The sequence below is a fragment of the Myotis yumanensis genome, unplaced genomic scaffold (assembly GCF_028538775.1).
Source record: "Myotis yumanensis isolate MYYU_CA2020_CCGP unplaced genomic scaffold, mMyoYum1.0.hap1 SCAF_1, whole genome shotgun sequence".
Taxonomy (NCBI): Eukaryota; Metazoa; Chordata; class Mammalia; order Chiroptera; family Vespertilionidae; genus Myotis; species Myotis yumanensis.
The window spans coordinates 99,820,734-99,844,508 of NW_027223752.1; the positions used below are offsets into that span (position 1 = coordinate 99,820,734).

The window sequence follows — 23,775 nt, forward strand, 5'->3', positions numbered from 1 at the left end:
AATCAGCTGACAGTCGTATGGGTACTCCCTTGTAGGTAACTGAGTTTTTTTCTCTTGCTGCTTTTAAGATTTTCTCTTTGTCTTTTGCTCTTGGCATTTTAATTATGATGTGTCTTGGTGTGGTCCTCTTTGGATTCCTTTTGTTTGGGGTTCTCTGCGCTTCCTGGACTTGTAAGTCTATTTCTTTCACCAGGTAAGGGAAGTTTTCTGTCATTATTTCTTCAAAAAGGTTTTCAATATCTTGCTCTTTCTCTTCTTCCGGCACCCCCATAATTCAGATGTTGGTACGCTTGAAGTTGTCCCAGAGGCTCCTTACACTATCTTCGTATTTTTGTTTTTTTTGTTTTTTGTTTTTTTTAAATATATTTTATTGATTTTTTTTTTACAGAGAGGAAGGGAGAGAGATAGAGAGTTAGAAACATCGATGAGAGAGAAACATCGATCAGCTGCCTCCTGCACATCTCCTACTGGGGATGTGCCCGCAACCCAGGTACATGCCCTTGACCGGAATCGAACCTGGGACCTTTCAGTCCGCAGACCGACGCTCTATCCACTGAGCCAAACCGGTTTCGGCTATCTTCGTATTTTTGGATTCTTTTTTCATTTTGCTTTTCCGGTTGGGTGTTTTTTGCTTCTTCATATTTCAAATCTTTGACTTGAGTCTTGCGATCCTCTAGTCTGCTGTTGGAACTTTGTATAATATTCTTTATTTCAGTCGGTGTATGCTTAATTTCTAGTTGGTCCTTTTTCATAACCTTGAGGGTCTCACTTGATTTCTTGAGGGTCTCACTAAATTTATTGGCAGTTTCACTAGACTTATGGAGGGTCTTACTAAATTTATCGGCGGTTTCTAGAAAATTCTTGAAAAACCTTATAAATGTGGTTTTGAACTCTATATCCAGTAGTTTGCTTTCCTCCATTTCTGTCATTTGTGACCTGTTTCTTTGTCTCCGCATTTTAGCTGCTTCCCTGTGTCGATAGAGTGGCTTTGTGTGCTAGGTGTCCTATAGGGCCCAGTAGCTCAGCCTCTCCAATTACCTGAGGGTGGACACTCTTGGTGCACCCCTTTGTGGGCTGTGTGCACGGTGTTGTAGTTAAGCCTTGATTGTAGTTGGTATCACTGGGAGGAATTCACCTCCAGGCCAATTGGCTGTGAGAATCAGCTGTGTCTGCAGTGGGAGAACTTCTGTGCTGGAGAAACCCTTATGGGGCAAGACTTGCTTCAGTGGGGCTTTGGTGCTCACTGAGTCTGCCCCCTAAGTGTGTCCTTTTTGGATCTGAGGAGTTGTAATCTGGATGGTCCCACTCTGACCACTGGGTATACTGGCACTTGGATCTCTAAGAAGGTGCTAATTTAGCCTCTGCGTGAGGCTACCCAGCAGGAGCTATGGAGAGATCTGCAGATTCCTCTTCTTTGTTTGGGATTTGGAGGTGCCCAGATGAGGCCCAGCTGTGAAGCAATGCAAGCTGCTGTAGGGCCTTGGGCCTTCTCTTGGAAGTTCTGGGTCTGTCTGGCCCAGCTGCAGTTTGTTAGGTAATTTTCAGATTGCAAAGGGCCAGGGCATTCATATGCAAAAGCCTCTGTGCACAGCTTGGGTGGGGTGGGGTCTCAGGGAATCAACAGGGCGGAGCAAACAGCTATGGCTGATCCTCAGCCCTGCCCTAAGAGGCTCCGGGTCTCAGTGTCCCGTGGTAATCACTGCAAGCACGTCTGAGAGAAAGCTGCCCTCGAGTTCCGCCCATGCCAGACAGTCCAGTTTCTCCCCGTGTGAGTCTGGGTCCCCAGAGACTAGCCTGGAACTGGAGTTCAGAGCGGAAGCATTTGTCTCCCTCAAGACAACCACGTCCTCAGTTGCCAGCCCTTTCCACGCTAGCCTCCGTACCTCTGCACTTTACTTCCTCACCTCCTGTGAGTCTCAGTGTGCTTTTCTCTTTCCTTCTAGTTGTAGAATTTCCACTTGCCAGCCTTCCTGTGGTTCCGGATGATGTCCGTTTTATCTTTCAGTTGTATTTTTGAAGTGGTTGTGTGAGACAGCAATTTCCGGTGTTTACCTATGCCGCCATCTTGGTTTCTCTCTACCTAAAACATTTTGAAACAAGTTTTTGAAAAACTTTTTACTGCGTTGTCAAGCAGCAGTTGTAACCAAGGCAGATAGATAGCACCAGTATAGGCATCTCTTGCTTTCATTTCTCCCAATAGGGCAGAACCAGTTAAATCTAAGATTTAATATACATGTGAAGCTTTTTTTTTTTCTTTTTAAATTTCTTCAGATTTATTCTGGCAGTTTTCTCCTGTAGCCTTTTACCCAACACATTTATTTATTTATTTATTTATTTATTTATTTATTTATTTATTTATTTTATTTTGTTTTAACGCTTAAAGTATTACAAAGAGTATTACATATCCCAACACATTTATTGAACACCTGTTGTATGTACCAGGCATTGATACGCTTTACGAATTTTTAATCTATGGAAAGTTTTGAACATTATAGTGGTTTTCTGTTTTTCGTTTGTTTGTTTTTCATCTAACTGGCCTTTGATTATTATGGCAGGAAAAGTGTTTATTGACTTCTATTTTTATAAAATTTACTTATATTATGCAGAGTATATATATATTTAACAGATAATATCTAAAATAGTTATTGAAGTACTTTTTTATTTTTTGTGTTTCCTAATTATGTTGAAACCTAGGCCATTATTAGACATTATCATTTTTTTTAAAATATACTTTTTAAAGATGTTGATATGCAAGTTGTTTTTATTTTTTCTTCTGGTGTGTGTGTGTGTGTGTGTGTGTGTGAAGTTTTTCCAGTTTTCTTATCTGAGTACATGATCTTTGGGATTTTTATTAGTAGATCCAGAATTTTTAATTTGAGTGAATTGCTTGAATTTTCAGTTTTTCTTTGTTATTCTCATTAGCTATAATCTTTAATGTTATAAAATGTAAATTTCAATGACATTTATTACATTTCCTTTACAAGCAGAAGAAAAAATTAAATAGATTTTGCTCTCGACTAATATTGATCTAAAGTTTTAGTCTTGGTGGATATTTTCAATGTGAGCTGATTTCCTAAGTTAAACCTTATCAACCTCAGTTGTGCTATTTATTTCATCAGAAGTTTTAACCAAATGGGAGGTGTTTTATTATATTATCATCTACAGTAAAGGGTAGAAAGCCAATTCAGGAAAATCTGAGAATCTTTTATTTGTATCTGATCTTCAAATCTACCTAAAGATTGGTATGGATAATAAAATAATCATGTGAGCCTATGGAAGGAAAATATTTGAGAAACCCAAAAGAATATTTGATCATAGTATATTCCTTTTTAAAGTATAACAAATTTGTTATTTTCTTAAACCAACTATACTGAATATTTTTTAAAAAATTAAAAAATATACATGCCTACATTTAAAAAATACCAGTTACTTCATGTTGTTGTTTTCCAGTGATTTCCCAGAACATATACCTCTCTTAGACTTTCTTTATTTTTAATATTAAATTTATCTTTATTTTTGGAAGTATTACAGATAATCCCTTTTCTCCCCCATTGACCTTTTCTAGCCCATCCCCTCCCCCTGCCCCAGGCCTTCACCACACTATTGTCTGTGTCCATGGGTTATGCATATATGTGTATACGTTTTTGATTGATCTCTCCTTTCCGTCCGCCCCATCCTCCCTCCCCCTCCGCCTTCCCCCAGATTCTTCAGTCTGTTCCATGCTTCTGTCTCTGGATTTATTTTGTTCTTTTACAGAAATATTAGATGTTAGACATGTTGATGAAATATTGAACATATTTTTGTTATTAAAATATAGAACAGTGGAGTACTATACTAAATAACAGTTGTGTGTACTTATTACAGTCCTATGATATGGTTTGTTTAATTAAGTTACTAAATCTGATTGCTGACCCTGAACCTTTCAGTCATTGTTGAGGCACTTACTCTTACATGTTCCTTGGAATAATCTATGCCTAGCTCTCTTACCTACTTTATCTTTATTCCTTTTTGATTATCTGGTTTAGTATTAGTAATTTATTTGGCTCCTGGTAACTGTCCTTGCAGAAAACTTTTCTGATATCAACATTGATTTATTTAACTTTAATGAGGTTAAAGCATTGATTGTGCATTTAATGTAATTATTTGCCAAACATTGCATGATCATCAATCTACCCACTCGAAGTTCTTTTTCTAACACTAGGTTGCAATTTAAAAGTTTATGAAACATATATTTTGAGATACATAAGGACAGAGGAGTTTAAGCTCAGTGATCTTTTAGTTTGGGATATGCTTACAATACTAGTCTTTTAAAATCATTTGAAACGTTTAGGAACAAGTGGAAATCCATTGTAGCACCAGGATTTCTGTTTTTAGTAGCTAAATAAAGATTTTTTTTTTTTTTTTTTAAGAAAAAGTTTGCTTTTTCTCCTATAGGCAGCAATGGATTTTTGCATGAACATGAACACGAAAGCAAATAGGAAGAAGTTGGTACGGGCACTCTTTATAGTTCCCAGACAAAGGTAGGTATTTTTTTAAAATAAAGAGTAATTTTTTAGTGTTTTTACTTGCAGTGATGATTGTAAGATCAAAGTTTTTATTTAGTTACTTATTTAAAAATATTCCTTGTCAACAGACACTATTAGCGTATTTTCTATAACTTGTTTCTCATTGATTTTTGTTTTTTGTCATTAGCTCTAAGTGGAAGTATTTCTTCTGATGCTTTCCTGTTATTTTAAGAGAAAATATAACCTATTTTAAGAGAAATGATCATCTTTGCTAGAAGCAGTTGGTTTACATTTTTGCTTCTGAGGAGAAAAAAATAATAAATGGTATATAAGTTTATTGGAGAGTTTTATTTTGTGTAAAGATCACACTATTGAATGTGTTCAGTTCTTGCTGTTGTATTTAAATGAAAATTTTCAAGTTATTTTGTAATTATGATATTGGAAGTCACATTAGCATGTGTTGCTGAGAATTCAAGTAGTATGTTCAGTTGTGTGCATTATGTGTTTCGAGAATTCTAATGCTCTAAATTACACTAAATTAAATGCCTTACTTCATCTGCAAATTTCAGGACCACTTATAGATTTTTCACCGTAGGAACCTGGAGAAGATTTATTTCTGTTTGTTCAACAATAAGTAATTAAAGAATTTTGTTAACTATTATGATTACTATATGTAACATAGCCAACATAGATTCAAAAGATAAGAATTCTAAGGGATTTTACTAAAGGTTTTTTAAGCAAGATTTTAATTTGGTTCATTCATTAATAGGGGCCCATTATCTTTTAATGGTAAGATTTCTCAGTGAAACCAAATCACTGCTTTTCTTTTTTCTTTTGTATTGGTTTTTATCTCTTCTCAGCATCATTAATATAAGCATTAGGTTTTTTATTTTAGTGGGGAAAGGGAAATGGAATGTGCTAATATGAGTAGATAACAGTTATCTAGTTGAGAAAGTAAAAAAGATGAATGTTTTTATTACATAAAATTATATATTATATTTCATCAAATGCAAGATGCTATTAGTTATGTAGTGTACCATTATTTTATGTGCAACCAAGAGAGAAAAATATTGCCATTTTGAAGGCTTTGATTAAGAAGCATATTTCACTTTCTTACACATAAAAGTAGGTTTATAGTTATGAGTACACGAAACACCTAGTTTATTCTTGTGTTATTATTTATTATTATATTATTTTCCATATGAACAACTGTAAACCTTTTGCCCCACCCTGTATTTGTAAATGGGAAAAAGTGCACTTTGAATTGAGGAAATATTTTTTTCCTCATTATCTTGGACCAAATTTTTTCAAATAATGCTTTTTTTTTATCTTCATATTTTTCTGTTCAACTGTTTTTTTAAAAATATATATTTTATTGATTTTTTACAGAGAGGAAGGGAGAGGGATAGAGAGTTGGAAACATCCATGAGAGAGAAACATCGATCAGCTGCCTCCTGCACACCCCCTACTGGGGATGTGCCCACAACCAAGGTACATGCCCTTGACCGGAACCGAACCTGGGACTCTTCAGTCCACAGGCTGACGCTCTAGCCACTGAGCCAAACTAGTCAGGGCTCAACTGTTTTATGTGAATGCAGAAACATGTATAACAATCGCCTGGAATTATTTAACAGAATAAACCAAAGTTAGCAAAAATAAAAGGCTTTGTTAACAAAAGAAATCATGCAATAATATAAGTAGTTAACTTACAAAAGAGCATCTTGCTTCTTTGTATCCCCATTTCATTCTTCTCCACCATTGCCTGCTTCCGTCTCCAAAAGAAAAAGTTCTCAAAAACTATGTACTACTGTTTGGTTCTTATGCCAGTTATTTCTTTATAGCTGAATTTATCTGCTTTTGGCTTAGCAGATTTCTGCAAATTAGAAGTAATTGGAATCTGCTAGAAAACAGAGACTTGAAAGTAGTAGGAAGTGACAATTTATAGTTTGAGAGGAAAAAAAAATAAAGATACAAGTACTTAAAATGGATGTATAACATTCTGGAGCCATGAGTAAGAAACCACATAGTCTTACATATCTGCAATGTATACATATAATAATTTAGATTTTTGGTGTGTTGTTTTAAATCAGGGGTCCTCAAACTTTTTAAACAGGGGGCCAGTTCACTGTCCCTCAGATCATTGGAGGGCCGGACTATAGTTTTAAAAAAAACTATGAACAAATTCCTATGCACACTGCACATATCTTATTTTGAAGTAAAAAAACAAAACAGGAACAAATACAATATTTGTATTTGCATGTGGCCTGCGGGCCGTAGTTTGAGGACCCCTGTTTTAAATCCTCACCCGAGAACTTTTTATTTATTGATTGATTTTAGAGAGAGAGGAAGGAGAGAGAAAAACATCAATCATTGATCAGTTGCCTCCCGTATGTGCCCCAACCAGGAATCGAACCCATAACCTTTTTGGTGTACTGGACGATGCTCCAACAGAGCAACCCAGCCAGGGCTAATTTAGGTTTCTTATAAATCAGCCTAAGTGATCAGGAAAGATTAAGTTGTGTTCTAAAATTTTTTAAAAATATTTTTAAAATTGGTTTTTAGAGAGGAAGGGAGAAGGGTAGAGAAGTAGAAACATCGATGAGACAGGAATATCATCTATCGATCTGCTGCCTCCTGCATGTCCCACTCTGAGGTTCGAGCCTGCAATCCTTGGCATGAGCCCTAACCTGGACTCAAACCTGTGACCTCTTGGTTCCTGGGTTGACACTCAGCTGCTGAGCCACACCAGCAGGGTTGTGTTCTAAAATTTTTTCACTCATTGACTAATTCAATAAGACAGTGATTTTCAACTTGTGTGTTGCAAGAATTATTACAACAAAACATGCAATACTTGACTAGTCAGGGACACTGACCTCTTTTCCCTTAGATTGTCAAATGACAACAGCCAACACAACAATAGCTGTCTGGTGAGAATGAATCAAAATTTTACCTTTTTTTTTTTTTTTTTTTTTACCAGATTGGCAAAAAAAATATGTTTTGGTGTGCCGCAAAATTTTAGTAATTAGTTTATGTGCACCATGAGATGAAAAAGGTTGAAAAATCGCTGCATTAAGGGTTTGCTGTATACTGTGATTAGTGCTTTAGATATAGTGGTGAACAAGAGAGGTTTGACTCTTGTATTCATGCAGACTATAGTTTGGATAGAAAGATAAAGAAGCCCAAGTGTAATTACCAAGAAAAATCACAGTGTGCTTTCAAGTATATAGCAAGTGGAACTGATTGATTTATTCCTGGGTGAGAGAAAGCTGCCTGGAACAAGGGCATTTATTTTTTTAATATTTTTAGAATGTATTTTTACTGATTTCAGAGAGGAAGGAAGAGAGGGAGAGAGAGACATAGAAACATCAGTGATGAGAGAGAATCATTGATAGGCTGCCTCCTGCATGCCCTGCCTTGGGGATTGAGCCCACAACTTGGGCATGTGCCCTGACCGGAATCAAATTGTGACCTCCTGGTTCACAGGTTGATGCTCAACCACTGAGCCACGCCTGCTGGGCCTTAACAAGGGCATTTAATCTGAGTTCTGAGAAAGGAATTATCTAGACTAGGGGCAGGTGAAGAAAGGGAATGTTGAAAGAGAATTTCTGATAGAGGCAACAGTATGTGCAAGTGCCAGAGACTTGGTATCAAACTACTGCAAAACTTCTTTCTTGGTTTCTCTGGACATTGACATCTAGAATAAGCTGCAGGAAATAGGCCCTGTTTATTTATTTTATTTTATTTTTTGCCCTGTTTACTTCTTTATCTCCAGCGTTTAGCACATTGCCTGACAGCTAGATGATGATATTTAATGCCCCATTTCAGCTTCTTCAGTCTTAATTCTAGCCACTCTTGCTCTTGCAAAATCCTGATCTGTAATGATTTCTTGACTACCCTTTGCTCTCTCTACTTCCACGAATCTGTTTTCTATTCTGTTTGTGGGATATCCTTTTTTATTATTCTGAAAATCTCTGGCTCAGCCTTTAAGTCTTATTTAGCATCAGAGCTAAATATAGGCAGTCCTTGGGTTACATCGACATACATCGTTTCGTGGTTACGTTGCCACCACCCATTTACAGTATTGATAAAAAAAAGTTCTGTCATTTTGATGTATGTACATATGTGCTTTATGTTTTTATTATTTATTTACCACAAATAAAGGTCAGGAATTGTTATCTTTCTTTTAATTTTTTTTTACTGTTTCACTTCATTACTGCTGTGTATGTGCTCCCTGTGAGTGACGTAGGTGCTTATGTAGGTGGGTTCCGACTTACAGCAAAAATCGCCTTACGTAGTAGGAATGGATCTCCGACGCAACCCGAGGACCTACTGTAATACTCATCTTTGCTGAATAATTGTCTTTATATCTTTTATGTAGATATAGGTGCTCTTTTATAGCACTTTCAACCTGTCTTCATATGAAGAAATACCACAATGTTGGTTTGCGCCTATCTCCCTACCAAACTGTAAAAACTATAAGCTCTTTAAAAGAGAAAACCAGACCTTTTCATTTTGTACATCCCCAACACCAAGTGTAGTGTTTGGTACCAAGTTAAGTGTTTGAAAATATTTGATGAGTTTATGTTAGTCATATGCAAATTAAAAAATTAATTTGGAAAAATAAGTAATACACCCACAGGGCTCAAAACCTAGAAGTATAAAATATTACATGCTGAAAAGTGTTCTTTCTGTCCTTGTCTCCCCATCTACCCAATTTCTACTCCTCCCAATAGGAAACCACTGTCTTGATTCTTTTGTATCCTTCCAAAGTTTCTTTTGTGTCTAGGACAAGAAAATGCAATTATAGATTTTTATATTTCCTGATTTTTACACAGGGGCAACTTATTGTACCTATTAGTCTGAACTTTATTGTTTCCACTTAACAATATAGCTTGGAAATCTTTTCAGATCAATACATAATTTCCCTTGTTCTTTTAAAGATACATTGTTTCTTTTTATGTATGTGCTATATTTAACTATTTTGGACATTCCAATCTTTACCATTACAATGTTGTCTTTGTACTTACCCTTTTTTTTTCTCTTCTTGATTTTATGTTAGTTAGTAGCTTATTCATTTTAGATTTTTGTTAACCAAAAGAAAGAAAGAAAAACAGTTTCTGGACGGCCCCGGTGTGGTAGGGACAACCCCGGTGAGGTTGAAACGGCCCCCGTGAGGTAGGGACGACCCCGGTGAGGTTGAAATGGCCCCCGTGAGGTAGGGACGGCCCCGGTGAGTTTGAAACGGCCCTGGTGAGGCTCAGACGGCCCTGGTGAGGTTGAGATTACTCCAGTGAGGTTGGGACAAATAAAGGGGACCAGTATGGACTGATGAACAGGGGTAGATACAGAAGCAGAGCAACATTGAACAGAATGTTAAACTACAGTGGGAAGCCTGGGGAGGGTTGGGGGGGGGGATTAAGAGTCCAACTGAAGGACTTATATGCATGCATATAAGATTAACCAATGGACACAAGACACGGGGCGGGGGGTGGGGCGGGGGGTAGGGGCCGGGGGAATGTCAAGGGAGGGAAAAAAGGAGTCATATGTAATACTTTAAGAAATAAAAATTATTAAAATATTAAAAAAAAAACAACAAAAAAAACAGTTTCTGGGTTTATTGTTTATGTATTTACTATTTTACTGTTTTCTTACTTATTATTTTTGGCTTTGTCTTGGTTAATTTCTTCTTTTTTTAGCTTCTTTCATTTATTTTATTCCTTTTTTGATATTCAATATATTGTCCTCTGAGCATGGTTTTAGCTGTATCTCTTAGTTTTGACATGGGGTGATTTCTGTGTTTATGTTTTCTAGAAATTCTCCAATTTTAGTTTCTTTATTTTAAAATTATTATTTACCTATTTATTTTGGTTACCTAATGAGATGTTGGAGAGAGAATTGAAATTTCCAGATAGTGGGACTTTTTGTTTTGTTTTCTGACTTGGTTAATAGTTTACATACTTTTTGCACTTCAATTAGAGAATACTAATACTCTAATTAGTACTATTCCTTAATTATTTTTTTTAAATTAAATCTTTATTGTTCAGATTATTACAGTTGTTCCTATTTTTTCCCCTCATACTTCCCCTACACCCGGTTCCCAACCAACCCTCCGCCCTCACCCCCCCTCCCACTGTCCTCATCCATAGGTGCACGATTATTGTCCAGTCTCCTCCTGCATCCCCTACACCCCTTTCCCACCCAAGAATAGTCAGTCCACTCCCTTTCTATGCCCCTGATTCTATTATAATCACCAGTTTATTCTGTTCATCAGATGATTTATTCACTTGATTTTTAGATTCACTTGTTGATAGATGTGTATTTGTTGTTCATAATTTGTATCTTTACCTTTTTATTCTTCTTCCTCCTCTTATAGGATACCTTTCAGCATTTCATATAATACTGGTTTGGTGGTGATGAACTCCTTTAGCTTTTTCTTATCTCTGAAGCTCTTTATCTGACCTTCAATTCTGAATGATAGCTTTGCTGGATAAAGTAATCTTGGTTGTAGGTTCTTGCTATTCATCACTTTGAATATTTCTTGCCACTCCCTTCTGGCCTGCAAAGTTTCTGTTGAGAATTCAGCTGACAGTCGTATGGGTACTCCCTTGTAGGTAACTGAGTTTTTTTCTCTTGCTGCTTTTAAGATTCTCTCTTTGTCTTTTGCTCTTGGCATTTTAATGATGATGTGTCTTGGTGTGGTCCTCTTTGGATTCCTTTTGTTTGGGGTTCTCTGCGCTTCCTGGACTTGTAAGTCTATTTCTTTCACCAGGTGGGGGATGTTTTCTGTCATTATTTCTTCAAATAGGTTTTCATTATCTTGCTCTCTCTCTTCTTCTGGCACCCCTATAATTCGGATGTTGGTGTGCTTGAAGCTGTCCCAGAGGCTCCTTACACTATCTTCGTATTTTTGGATTCTTTTTTCATTTTGCTTTTCCAGTTGGGTGTTTTTTGCTTCTTCGTATTTCAAATCTTTGACTTGAGTCTTGCGATCCTCTAGTCTGCTATTGGAACTCTGCATAATATCCTTTATTTCAGTCAGTGTATTCTTAATTTCCAGTTGGTCCTTTTTCATAACCTTGAGGGTCTCACTAAATTTCTTGAGGGTCTCACTACATTTATCGGCGGTTTCTAGAAAGTTCTTGAAAAACCTTAAAAGTGTGGTTTTGAACTCTATATCCAGTAGTTTGCTTTCCTCCATTTCTGTCATTTGTGTCCTGTTTCTTTGTCTCCGCATTTTTTATGCTTCCCTGTGTTGGTAGAGTGGCTTTGTGTGCTAGGTGTCCTATAGGGCCCAGTGGCTCAGCCTCCCCAATTACCTGAGGTGGACACTCTTGGTGCACCCCTTTGTGAGCTTTGTGCACAGTCTTGTTATAGTTAAGTCTTGATTGTTGTAGGTATCACTGAGAGGAATTGACCTCCAGGCCTATTGGCTGTGAGAATCAGCTGTGTCTACAGTGGGAGAACTTCTGTGCTGAAGACACCCTTATGGGGCAAGACTTGCTTCAGTGGGGCTTTGATGCTCACTGAGTCTGCCCCCTGAGTGTGACCCTTATGGATCTGAGGGGTTGTAATCTGGATGGTCCCACTCTGACCACTGGGTACACTGGCACTTGGATCTCTAAGAAGGTGCTAATTTAGCCTCTGCCTGAGGCTACCCAGCAGGAGCTACGAAGAGATCTGCAGATTCCCCTTCCTTGTTTGGGGTTTGGAGGTGCCCAAATGAGGCCCAGCTGTGAAGCAATGCAAGCTGCTGTAGGGCCTTGGGCCTTCTCTTGGAAGTTCTGGGTCTGTCTGGCCCAGCTGCAGTTTGTTAGGTAATTTTCAGATTGCAAAGGGCCAGGGCATTCATATGCAAAAGCCTCTGCTGCAGCTTGGGTGGGGCGGGGTCTCAGGGGAACAACAGGGCGGAACAAGCAGGTAAGGCTGATCCTCAGCCCTGCCCTAAGGGGCCCCGGTCTCAGTGTCCTGGTAATTGCTGCAAGCCCCTTTGAGAGAAAGCTGCCCTCTAGTTCCGAGTTCTGCCCGCTGCCAGACAGTCCAGTTTCTCCCCGTATGAGTCTAGGTCCCCAGAGACTCACCCTGAACTGGAGTTCAGAGCAGTCGGGAGCTTGTGTCTCCCTCCCGATTGAAAAAGACAGCCGCGTCCTCAGTCGCCAGCCCTTGCCGAGTGTGCTCGAGCCTCCGTACCTCTGCCCTCCACCTCCGCAGCTCCTCTGAGTTTTAGTTGTATTTTTGAATTTGTTGTGGGTGGCAGCAATTTCCGGTGTTTACCTATGCCACCATCTTGGTTTCTCTTCTTTAATAATTTTTACTTTTTTTTGAAATTTTTTGAAATTTCTTTGTGGCCTATTAAAGTGTCAATTGTTATCAATACTCTTTGAGCACATTTTTAAAAGGTTACATTCTTTGTTTCATGTTGTAGAGTTAGATGGATTGATCAGGCAGGCTTACATTATTAAATAACTTTTATTAAAGTCTTGTGTTTTCTTGCCTTTTTTTTTTTTTTTGTCCATTTGCTGGGGTTATGGGCTGAGAGAGATGAATAGAAGACGAATACAATTGATATGTGTTTTTTTTCAGTCTTTTAGAATCACTTTATTTTAGTTGAGTCTCTTGTATATTATTGAATGGAGTTTTACTTTGAGATCCATTCTGAAAATGTTTCTTATAAGTTAGACTATTTATTACATTGTTTTACTAAGACAGATAAGAATTGAGTTCTGTTATATTATTTGTCTTTTCAACTTAATTTTTTTAAGTCTGTGATCTGTTTGTATTGTCTTACTTATTATCTTACATGTAGGTTTATATGTTTTCTGATTTTAGGATGGTTTTTGTGTATTTGTTTGAGTAGTTACTTTCATGATTATATGTTTGTTTAGTAAAGGTTTATACAGTCTTACTGTTTGCCACCATGAGTATGATGATAAAGTAGCCTATGTTCCCTCCCCTTTTTTCTCTCTTCTCACCCATCTGATTTTAATTAATAATGTTATCTTCCTTAATATATTTTTTACTCTTTTTTTTTGTTTGTTTTTTGTTAATCCTTACCTGAGGATACGTTTTTCATTGATTTTTAGAGAGAGTGGAAAGGAGGGACAGAGACAGAGAGAGATAGAGAAACATCAATGTGAGAAAGACACATCGGTTGGTTGCCTCCTGCAGGTGCCCTGACCTGGGCTGGAGATCAAGCCTGCAACCAAGGTACATGCCCTTGACTGGAATAGCCTGAGGCCCTTCAGTCCACCGGCCAATGCTCTAACCACTGGGCAAACAGCTAGGGCTATTTTTTTACTCTTAAATGTCCTTATACTTGTATTATTTGTTAGCTTTGAATGATACTGAACTTTACAGCATTACAAGTAGGCACGGCAGACTTACTAACTTCCCATCTCTTTCATTTTCCTTCTCTATGTTTTATTTCTATGTTGATTACATATCCTGATAGGAACATAGCATTTACATTCTAATTTGTAACTCTCCCTCATTTGTTTTTATCTCAGTTTTAAGGTTTAAAACATTTTAGCTCTCTGCCAGTCCTCTTTCTCTGGTTTCTCCAGTTATCTGTTGTGCTGAAGTTCATCTTCTAATAATTTTCTCAAGAAGAAATATCCCTTGAGTTTTTGTATGTTCAGAATTATATATCTGTGGACTTTTTGCTTGGTCACAAAAGTCTTTAATTTTGAAGATCATCTTTTGTCCTTGATCCTCAGGTGTCTTTCTACCTTGCCTATAATCCTTGGCTTGAACCTGAGGATTATAACTTGCTCCCTTAGGGAGAATGGAGTGGTAAGATAGTAAACTGCTACTACCAGTAGTATGTTTTCAAGATTCATTCATGTTGTATCCTTGATTAGAATTTCCTTCCTATTTAAGGCTGAATAATATTTCATTGTATAGTCATGCTATATTTTGTTTACCCATTCATTTATTAGTTATTGGACATTTGGGTTGTATCTATTTAGCTATTGTGAATAATGCTGCAGTGACTATTTGTCTACAAGTTTTTGTGTACATTTTATGTTTTCAATTCTCCTGGGTACATATACCTAGGGGTGGATTTCTGTGTCTTAGCAACTCAGTGTTTAATGTTTTTGTAACTTCCAAACTTTTCACAGTGGCTGCACCATTTTACATTACCAAAAGCTATGATTGAGGATTCCAATTTTTCACCACTGCTTGTTGTCTCTTTTAGCTTATAGCAATCCTAGTATGTGTGAAGTGGCATCTCATTATGGTTTTGATTTGCATTTCACTAATGACTAATGATTTTGAGCATCTTTTCATGTGCTTAATGGTCATCTTAATTGGAGAAATGTCTTTAAATCCTTTGTTCCCCTTTTTAGTTATGTTGTCTTTTTTAGTTATGAGTTTGTTATATTTTGTACATGTCCCTTATCAGACATAATTTGCAAATATTTTCTCCCATTTTATGAGTTATCTGTTACTTTCTTGGTATCAATTACAAGTTTTAAAATTTGATTTAATCCATCTTTACAATTTTTAAAGGTTTTAAATTTCAATTGTGTTCTTCCTTCATTAAAGAAATAGTGGTTAGCCGTGGCTGGTGTGGTTCAGTTGGTTGGAGTGTCATTCTGTGCAGTGATGGGCTGTGAGTTCAATTTCTGGTCAGGCCACATACCTAGATTTCAGGTTTGATTCCCACTTGGGGCATGTACGTGAGGCAATAGATCAATGTTTCTTTCTCACATCAGTGTCTGTCTGTCTGTCTCTTTCTCTCTTTCCCTCCCTCTTTCCTCAATCCCTCCCTCCTGTCCCTCTCCCCCTTCCTCCCTCCCTAGAATTAAAAAAAAAATAGTGGTTAAAATAATCTCAAAAGGCTGGCATTTTATTTCTTAGCCTATTAATTTGAAGGACTCCACAGAAGTGAAATCTAGAATTTCCCTTAATTGGATATTATTTTATAGTTAATTTATACACACACACAATTGAAATTTCACAGAAGTGTTTATATCATAAATGTGTAAAGATTAGAACCACTCCTAGAACCTCAGAACGCTCCCTCACCTAAATGAACTTCTGAGTATAAAGTCAATCAGAATCAGAGAAAGTACCTAAGAATCTCTTAGTTCCTTGTTTTAAATATAGGTGAACCTGGTTATTGGTTTAGTTACTTTGAAGCCATATAGATTTAACCAGATTTTAGCAGATGGATGTTCAGACTTTCTTTAGATTAATATAAACAGAATACTCTTCAGAGGTGGAATGCTTCCCTTGATTCTTAAACAACTTTTCCTGATCCAGCTTTTTTAAGGAGAGTTTGCTGGAGTTTTTTGTTTGTTTGTTTGTTTGTTTTAAAAATAAAACACAAATCAAATTTATTAGAATTGTCCACAGTCAGCAATGGTGATCTTCTTGCTGGTCTTGCCATTCCTGGACCCAAGTGCTCCATGGCTGTCACAATATCCATGCCTTCTTTCACCTGGCCGAAGACCACATGCTTGCCATCCAACCACTCAGTCTTGGCAGTGCAGATGAAAAACTGGGAGCCGTTTGTGTTAGGTCCAGCATTTGCCATGGACAAGATGCCAGGACCTGTATGTTTCAGGATGAAGTTCTCATCCTCAAATTTCTCCCCATAGAATTCAGCGGTTCTCAACCTGTGGGTCGCCAACCTGTGGGTCGTGACCCCTTTGGGGGTCGAACGACCCTTTCACAGGGGTCGCCTAAGACCATCGGAAAACAAATATATAATTACATATTGTTTTTGTGATTAATCACCATGCTTTAATTATGTTCAATTTGTAACAATGAAAATACATCCTGCATATCAGATATTTACATTACGATTTATAACAGCAGCAAAATTACAGTTATGAAGTAGCAACGAAAATAATTTTATGGTTGGGGGTCACCACAACATGAGGAACTGTATTAAAGGGTTGCAGCATTAGGAAGGTTGAGAACCGCTGCCATATATGGACTTGCCGCCTGTGCCATTATGGCATGTGAAGTCACCACCCTGGCACATAAATCCCAGGATAATTCTGTGAAAGCAGGAACCTTTATAACCAAATCCTTTCTCCCCAGTGCTCAGAGCAGGAAAGTTTTCTGCTGTCTTTGGAACTTTGCAAACAGCTGGAAGGAGACTCGGCCCAAGGGCTCACCGTTGCTGCGAGGTCGAAGAACACGGTGGGGTTCATGATAGTTGGTCATGGGCGGCTCCAGGGCGGCAGCGTCTGCAAAGCCATTTTGCTGGAGTTTTTATGAGAGACATTCTAATTGAACTTCCTCCCCTTCCTCTTGCTCAGTTCGGAAATATGAAAAAACTGAGTTTGTGGGAAATCTATTAGTATGTTATGTCACTTGATGGCGCTGTTGCTCTGGGAACATCAACATTCTGGAAAAAGTCTCAGAATTTAGATGTTGATTTCAGAGTAAATGACCGCAGTCTTTTGTATGTTATATTTTATGTTTTTTGAATCATCAATTGTTTTAGTGTTTTCTAATTGACTGGTAACAGTGTTGTCTCTTATTTTTTTCCAGACATTTTGGACACATAAAATTCATAATTTTCAACAGTTAAATTCTTTAGATTGTGTTGATTTGATTTCTCTCTCTTTTTTTTCTCTTTTTTCTTTTCTTTTTTTTTTTTTTAGAGAGAGAGAAAAAGGGAGAGAGAGGGAGAGAGAAATATCGATGTGAAATTAAGACTGGATAAGCTGCTTCCTGCATGCCCCCTATTGAAGATAGAGCTTGAAAGCCAGGCATATGCCCTGACTGGAAATCAAACCGGCAAACTTTTATTGCACACACAGTGCTCAACCTACTGAGCAACACCCAGCCAGGGAAATTCTTTAGATTTTTAAAAAGAAAAAAAGAGGGAAATTTCTTTTATGAAACTGTTTATGAGATAAAAACCTTTAAGAATGCCTTTTCCCCTCTCAGTAACGTGTGTGTTTGCTTCTACATTCTTGTTATTACTTGTACTATTACTTGACTGGATGTTTACTAACTTGATGATCATTAACTGCTAGGAGGATAGTTAAATGTATGATTCAGGAGACCTTGAAAGTATAAGTAAGGTTTTATTATTATATAAGGAAAAATATTCTTTTAAAAGATTCACTCATTAACTCTTGTTAAAAATAATTATCAGTCTCTTAGAAGATTATAAAATTCAATTTTCAAAGAAAGGATGTAAGGTTACTTTCTAATTGACTTTCAGAAAAGTCAAATAATATATCTAGCTCAAATTTTAACAGAAATTTGCTCTTTAAGTTGATTAAAATGTTCTATTTATGTTTAAATAACTTTAATGTGCTCGATATAGAATTTGGCACTCCATTTTCTTTCAGGCTCATTTGTAGAAAAGACAGAAAAGCACACTTGTGCAGGACTAACATTAACAAAATATTTATGGTATTAGGGATTTTATTTTTTGAAGTAATGAATGAAGAATCATAAAAGTTGAAGATTTAAATAGGGCAGGATGACATTTAGTTTCAACTATTTATTATAACTATCTTTTACAAAGTGTAATAGAAAAAGAGGGATATTAGGAACTTGTTAGTTTGAGAACTTGTTGAGTTTAATAGGGGGAAGAGGATTCTCAGAGAATGGAACTTCCATGTAGCCAATTCCAATAGAAATAAAACCCAGGATTACTAACTAGCTGGAAAGGCTTAAAAGAATTCAGATCTTCTAGGGAATCTTTAAAGTATGTTTTAAACCCCTTCTGAAGCTGAAACCACTTACCTGTGTTGTTAGGGAGCCTGAAGGGATAGCACAGACTGCTTTACTTTAAAATAAATAGCTATACCTACCTTTCTTTGGGGGCTGGGAAAAAACTTTGAAGTTGATTCAGCTAATTGGAAAAAGAAAAAAATGAAGCAAAGCGCAAGTGTCTTGTCCAGGAAGAGAAGAAAAAGGAAATGACCTACGTAAAAAAAATTTTGATGCTAAGTTATAATCTGAAATTTTATTGAAAAATACATTGAAAAGACTACCACAATTAAAATTAATTTTAAAATTTAAAAACTTGAGCTAGTTCTTCAAAAAATCTAAATAGAGAAGCATTTAGAAAGCATAAAAGAAAAGAACATTAAAAAGTTTATGAAATGAGCTAGATGATATGCTGGAGATATTTAAAAACTACCTGAAAATCTTAGTGAAACATAATTGTTTGGAATAAATACACATTTTTAGAATAATCCAAGACAAAATAGACGAGTCATCATGGGGAAAAATGTACAAAATTATCTGTTAATTTTGTCTTGAATAGATTAAGACTAGATAGCTTTATTGATTTGTTTTTTAGCCTTTATGAACAAGTAATTTTTCTGCTATATTGTTCATTCCAGAGCATGAAAAAGAAAACATGTCATATTATAATAGGAAGAAACAGGCAAAATTTATAACAAAAAAAGAGCCAGGAAGTTAAAAGTATTGACCAACCTCAGTTTTGAATTTTGTTATAAAAATCCTAAGTAAACCACTAGCATCATATTTAATAGTATATTAAAAATAAAAATCTAGCCCTGACCCCGTGGCTCAGTTGGTGGGATCATCATCTGTACACAACAGGTTGCAGTTTCAATTCCAGGTCAGGGCACATGCTCGCTTGTGGGTTTGATCCTAGATCAAGTACGTACGGGAGGCAGTCAATGTTTCTCTCACATCAATTTTTTCTCCTTTCTCTCTAAAACCAATGAAAACATATCCTCACGTGAGGATTAAAGTAAGTATATATATAAATCAAGAATGATCAAAGAGGATTGACCTTAGGAATGAAAAGATATTTAAATAGGAAACCTATTAATATATATAATATCGGTAGTGAGAACTGTATGACTTTTATTAAAAAAATTTTTTTGTATTGATTTTGAGAGAGAGAAACATCAGTTTGTTGTTGCACTTATTTATTGATTTATTGTTTCATTCTTGTATGTGCTCTGACCAGGGATTGAACTTGCAACTTTGGCATATCAGGATGACACACACTCTAACCAACTGAGCTACTTGGTCAGGGCCTATGATTATTTCATTAATTGCATAAAAGGTATTTGATAAATGAGCTTCTATTTGATAATATATGAAACTTGATCAAGTTTAATATTCTTATAAAAATAGGATGATGTTTTACAATATAGTGAAGAATAGACTAAAGTTAACAATATACTTAATTGTGAGATACCAGAGACATTCATTTATCTAACAAGTGTCTATTAAGCACCTACTATGATCTAGGCCAGTGTTGGCGAACCTATGACATGCATGTCAGAGGTGACACTCGAACTCATTTTTTTGGTTGATTTTTCTTTGTTAAATGGCATTTAAATATATAAAATAAATATCAAAAATATAAGTCTTTGTTTTACTATGGTTGCAAATATCAAAAAATTTCTATATGTGACACAGCAGCAGAGTTAAGTTAGGGGTTTTCAAAATGCTGACACGCCGAGCTCAAAAGGTTCGCCATCACTGATCTAGGCACTGTTTTGAGAGCTGATAAACTGTCCCCCATGGAGCTTACATTCTAATGGGGAAGGGTGACAAACAAGATAACTAAACATAACAAGTAAGTAAATTATATAATACTACAGGCCCTGTGTGCCAGTGGGGTCCCTTGACCTGGCCTGTGCCCTCTCGCAATCTGGGACCCCTCAGGGGATGTTGGAGGCCCAGTGTATGGGTTCGGCCGGATCCCCGCAGGCCAGGCTGAGGGACCCCACCGGTATATGAATCCGTGTCCTGGGCCTCTAGTATGTATATAAGATCTTTGGTTAATCTCTTCCCGTCCCCTCTCCCCCACTTTCCCTCTGAGATTCATCAGTCTGTTCCATGTTTCCATGCCTGTGTGTTGAACGTCTGTCCCGAGTGGTCAGTGCGTGTCAGAGGTACTGTTCGAACGGTCGCTTAGGCTTTTATATATAGATGTTAGAAGGTGATAAATTTTATTTTTAAAAAACAGTACAAAAAAAAATAAAAATAGTGCAGGGTACGGGGATTGGGTTGGGTGGATTTGCAGTTTCAAGGGAGCATTCAATGAGGAGGTGTTATTAGGGCTGACTTGCTTCCTAGGGGAGTAAGCAGCACGAACATATATTTGGGGAATTACAGCTGTACTGCAGCTAACTGAGAACAGTCAGTGTGAAGGCTCTGAGGTAAGGGCTTGCCTGCTGTGTTGAGAATTAGTGAGGGGCTGGTGAGAGCAGTGAGCAGGAGACAATAGTAGATGAAGTCAGATCAGTTTATGAGATCACAGAAGTACTATTTGAGAGATTTAGAATCTAAGTCTCCTAACTCCTGGTGCATTGCTCTTTGTTATCCCATGACTTTAAGTCATTTTAATTTTTCTTACTTGTAGTTGTGGCAGTTGGAAGCAATGAACCTAAGCATACATTCAAAGTCCTATATTTGTATTTGGCAATTGATTATGTGAAAAAGAAAAAAAGTAAAACCTAATATTCTAACAGATAGAATATGTTAAAATATGGTATTCTCACTAAAGTTTGAAAATTTAGAAAGTAAATTTGGTATTAGTATGATTCTCTTTATTCAAGAAAAGTAAATTTTTGCCTCAGGCTTTCTTTTTTTTGCAGCAGTAGACATTCAGAAAATGATTACATATTTATGAGAGTATCTTATAGTAATATCTCATTCTGTAATATCAAGGAGTAATGTGACCCACATGTGTGCATTTTGTGTGACAAGAGCAATGTGCTAGGAGTTAGGAGACTTGGGTTATAAATCTCTCAAATAGTACTTATGTGACCTCATAAATTGATAAAACTTTTAAAATAATTTTTAGAAAACATTTTAAATCGAATTCACCATTAAATGTTTTGATTCAGCCCTAACTGGTTTGGCTCACTGGATAGAGAGCATCAGCCTGCGGACTGAAGGATCCCAGGTTCAATTCTGGTCAAGGGCATGTACCTTGGTTGTGGGCACATCTCCAGTAGGGAGTGTGCAGGAGGCAGCTGATAGATGTTTCTCTGTCATCGATGTTTCTGACTCTCTATCCCTCTCCCTTCCTCTCTGTAAAAAATGAATAAAATATATTTTAAAAATGTTTTGATTCAGATTTTTACATAATGGATTGTATTTTTCATTGTTTCTTATGATGTATTTAAAAAGCTTATTGAGTTACTTACTACAAAGTCACCATGTTGTTTACTTCTTTCAACACCTGTTCCCTTCTGAAATAGTAATTAATAATGTCCACCTCATAGAATGAACAAGTTAAATAATGTGTGTTAGATGCCTAAGACAGGACCTGGCAGATTAGTAAGAATTAAATAAATGTTAATTTTTAAAATAAATTATAATGGTAAAAGAAATATAAAGTTTTTGAGGCTTTTAGGCATTAATTTGAGCACTTTCCTTTTCTTGACCCCATCTCCCCCCCAAAATTTTTTTTAACTGTTCCTCCCCACAGAAATCTTTAGTAAAAGGCAAAAGAGCTTTGTGATATGAAGAGAAACCAGAGTATTCACCTTTCACATTTTATCTGCAGTCTTTCTTCCTTCACTATGTCCCTTCTTCCAGCTAAGGCTTCATCTGTCCATGCTGGGAGTTTTCGAGATCTAATTCTGAGCCTTTCATGTTATTCAGACTTTTCTCTGATGATCAAACCATTTTCATGTAGTATTCTATAGTGATAGATTCCAGGATAATTACAACATAGGATTATTTGTTTGTGGTCTAAGTGGCTTTAGGCTGTTGTCGTTTTGGGGCTCTTTCGTTGAATTTTTATAGTTTTTAGCTTCCTTCACTGTCAGCTCCCATTACTTGCTGCTGTCAGTGCAGCTGTTTGTTTATCTAATTATTTATTTATTTACTAGAGGCCCAGTACATGAATTCATGCACCAGTGGGGTCCCTTGGCCTGGCCTGCAGAATTGGGCTGAAACCGGCTCTCTGACATACCCCAAGGAGTCCCGGATTGTTAGAGGGCACAGGCCAGGCTGAAGGACTCCACCGGTGCATGATTAGAGCTGGGGAGAGACGTGGGAGGTTGGCCAGCCAGGGAGGGGCCATGGGAGGAGGGCTCCAGGGTGTGTCCAGCTTGTTTTGCTCAGTCCCAATCGGCCAGACCCCAGCAGCAAGCTAACCTACTGGTCAGTGCCTCTACCCCCTGGTGGTCAATGCATGTCATAGCGAGCAGTTGAGCAGCCTTAGCATATCATTAGCATATTACACTTTGATTGGTTGAATGGCCGAACGGACACTTAGCATATTAGGCCTTTATTATACAGGATTAGTTTCTCGCTGCTTCTCATTTTCAGTGTCTAATTTGGTGAATGTTGATTCATTGGAAAATCAAGTTTTATAAAATAATGTCTATGGCAGGAATGAAAAGTAAATTTTAGCTCATGTGTTGATTTTGATTGGTAGTAGTTGCCTGGAATGTTGTGTTAAGCAGGATTCTGGAGCTGCATCCAAGTTTGATGAGAAAGTGCTCTGATAATAAAATGGGGTGGCAGCATTGGTAATCACATATTTGCCATTTATTGTCTAAAGTAAGAGTAAATAGGCACTGCATGAGAATCTGAGAGGGTTCTATAGTGATTAAAATACGGAAGTTAGTATGTGGGTTGTGATATGATTTTGACCCTTAGATGCCTTTTGGATTATTGGTTACCCTTTTACTTTAGACATTGAGGTTTCCAAATTACTTATCAATGGATAAGTAAAGAAAATGGTTTAAAAGGATTCTGCTTTGCACTATTTAAGTTAACTTTGTTTACTTAGTAATTATGTGATTAAAAATTTAGCCTAAGTATTTTCTTCACTTGATATTTTATCAAAATTGCATACTAAGTAAAATTGCAAATATGTGATTAAAGCACTGGGTGGAAAATACCATATTGTTAATAAGCTTTCACAAAGCAAATTGAATTTCTGTGTACTTCATTATGATGGCAATAAAAAAGAATGTCTGTATGATTATTAGTTTTTTAACCATTAATTTGTGAATATATCTGAGGAAGTTTAAATTTTTTAATGAATTATTTCTTCTGTCTTTCTTTTTACACATATCACATATAACTTTTGCAGGTTGGATTTGCTACCATTTTATGCAAGATTGGTTGCTACATTGCATCCCTGCATGTCTGATGTAGCAGAGGATCTTTGTTCCATGCTGAGGGGGGATTTCAGATTTCATGTATGTATTTAAGCATTTATTTTATAATTTACATAGATACATATACTTAAAAGTTGAGTGAGGATTCTTTAGTTTAAGAATATGATTTATTATTGGTAAGCATATTTTTGAAATCTGATAGTGGCCTAACAATTCAG

At 36.8% G+C, this 23,775-nt stretch overlaps 1 protein-coding gene and 2 pseudogenes across 7 annotated transcripts in view; 1 reads left to right on the forward strand and 2 right to left on the reverse strand.

The window, feature by feature from the left end:
- UPF2 (UPF2 regulator of nonsense mediated mRNA decay) overlaps positions 1 to 23,775 on the forward strand; it is a 133,523-nt gene that overhangs the window by 52,612 nt on the left and 57,136 nt on the right. For all 7 annotated transcript variants that reach the window (XM_070428448.1, XM_070428486.1, XM_070428458.1 and 4 more), the window contains exons 8-9: positions 4,435 to 4,520; positions 23,530 to 23,638. In XM_070428448.1, coding sequence (XP_070284549.1) covers positions 4,435 to 4,520; positions 23,530 to 23,638 — 195 coding nt within the window. The remainder of the gene's footprint in view (positions 1 to 4,434; positions 4,521 to 23,529; positions 23,639 to 23,775) is intronic.
- LOC139004468 (peptidyl-prolyl cis-trans isomerase A pseudogene) lies at positions 15,848 to 16,669 on the reverse strand (annotated as a pseudogene).
- LOC138999649 (U5 spliceosomal RNA) lies at positions 21,890 to 21,957 on the reverse strand (annotated as a pseudogene).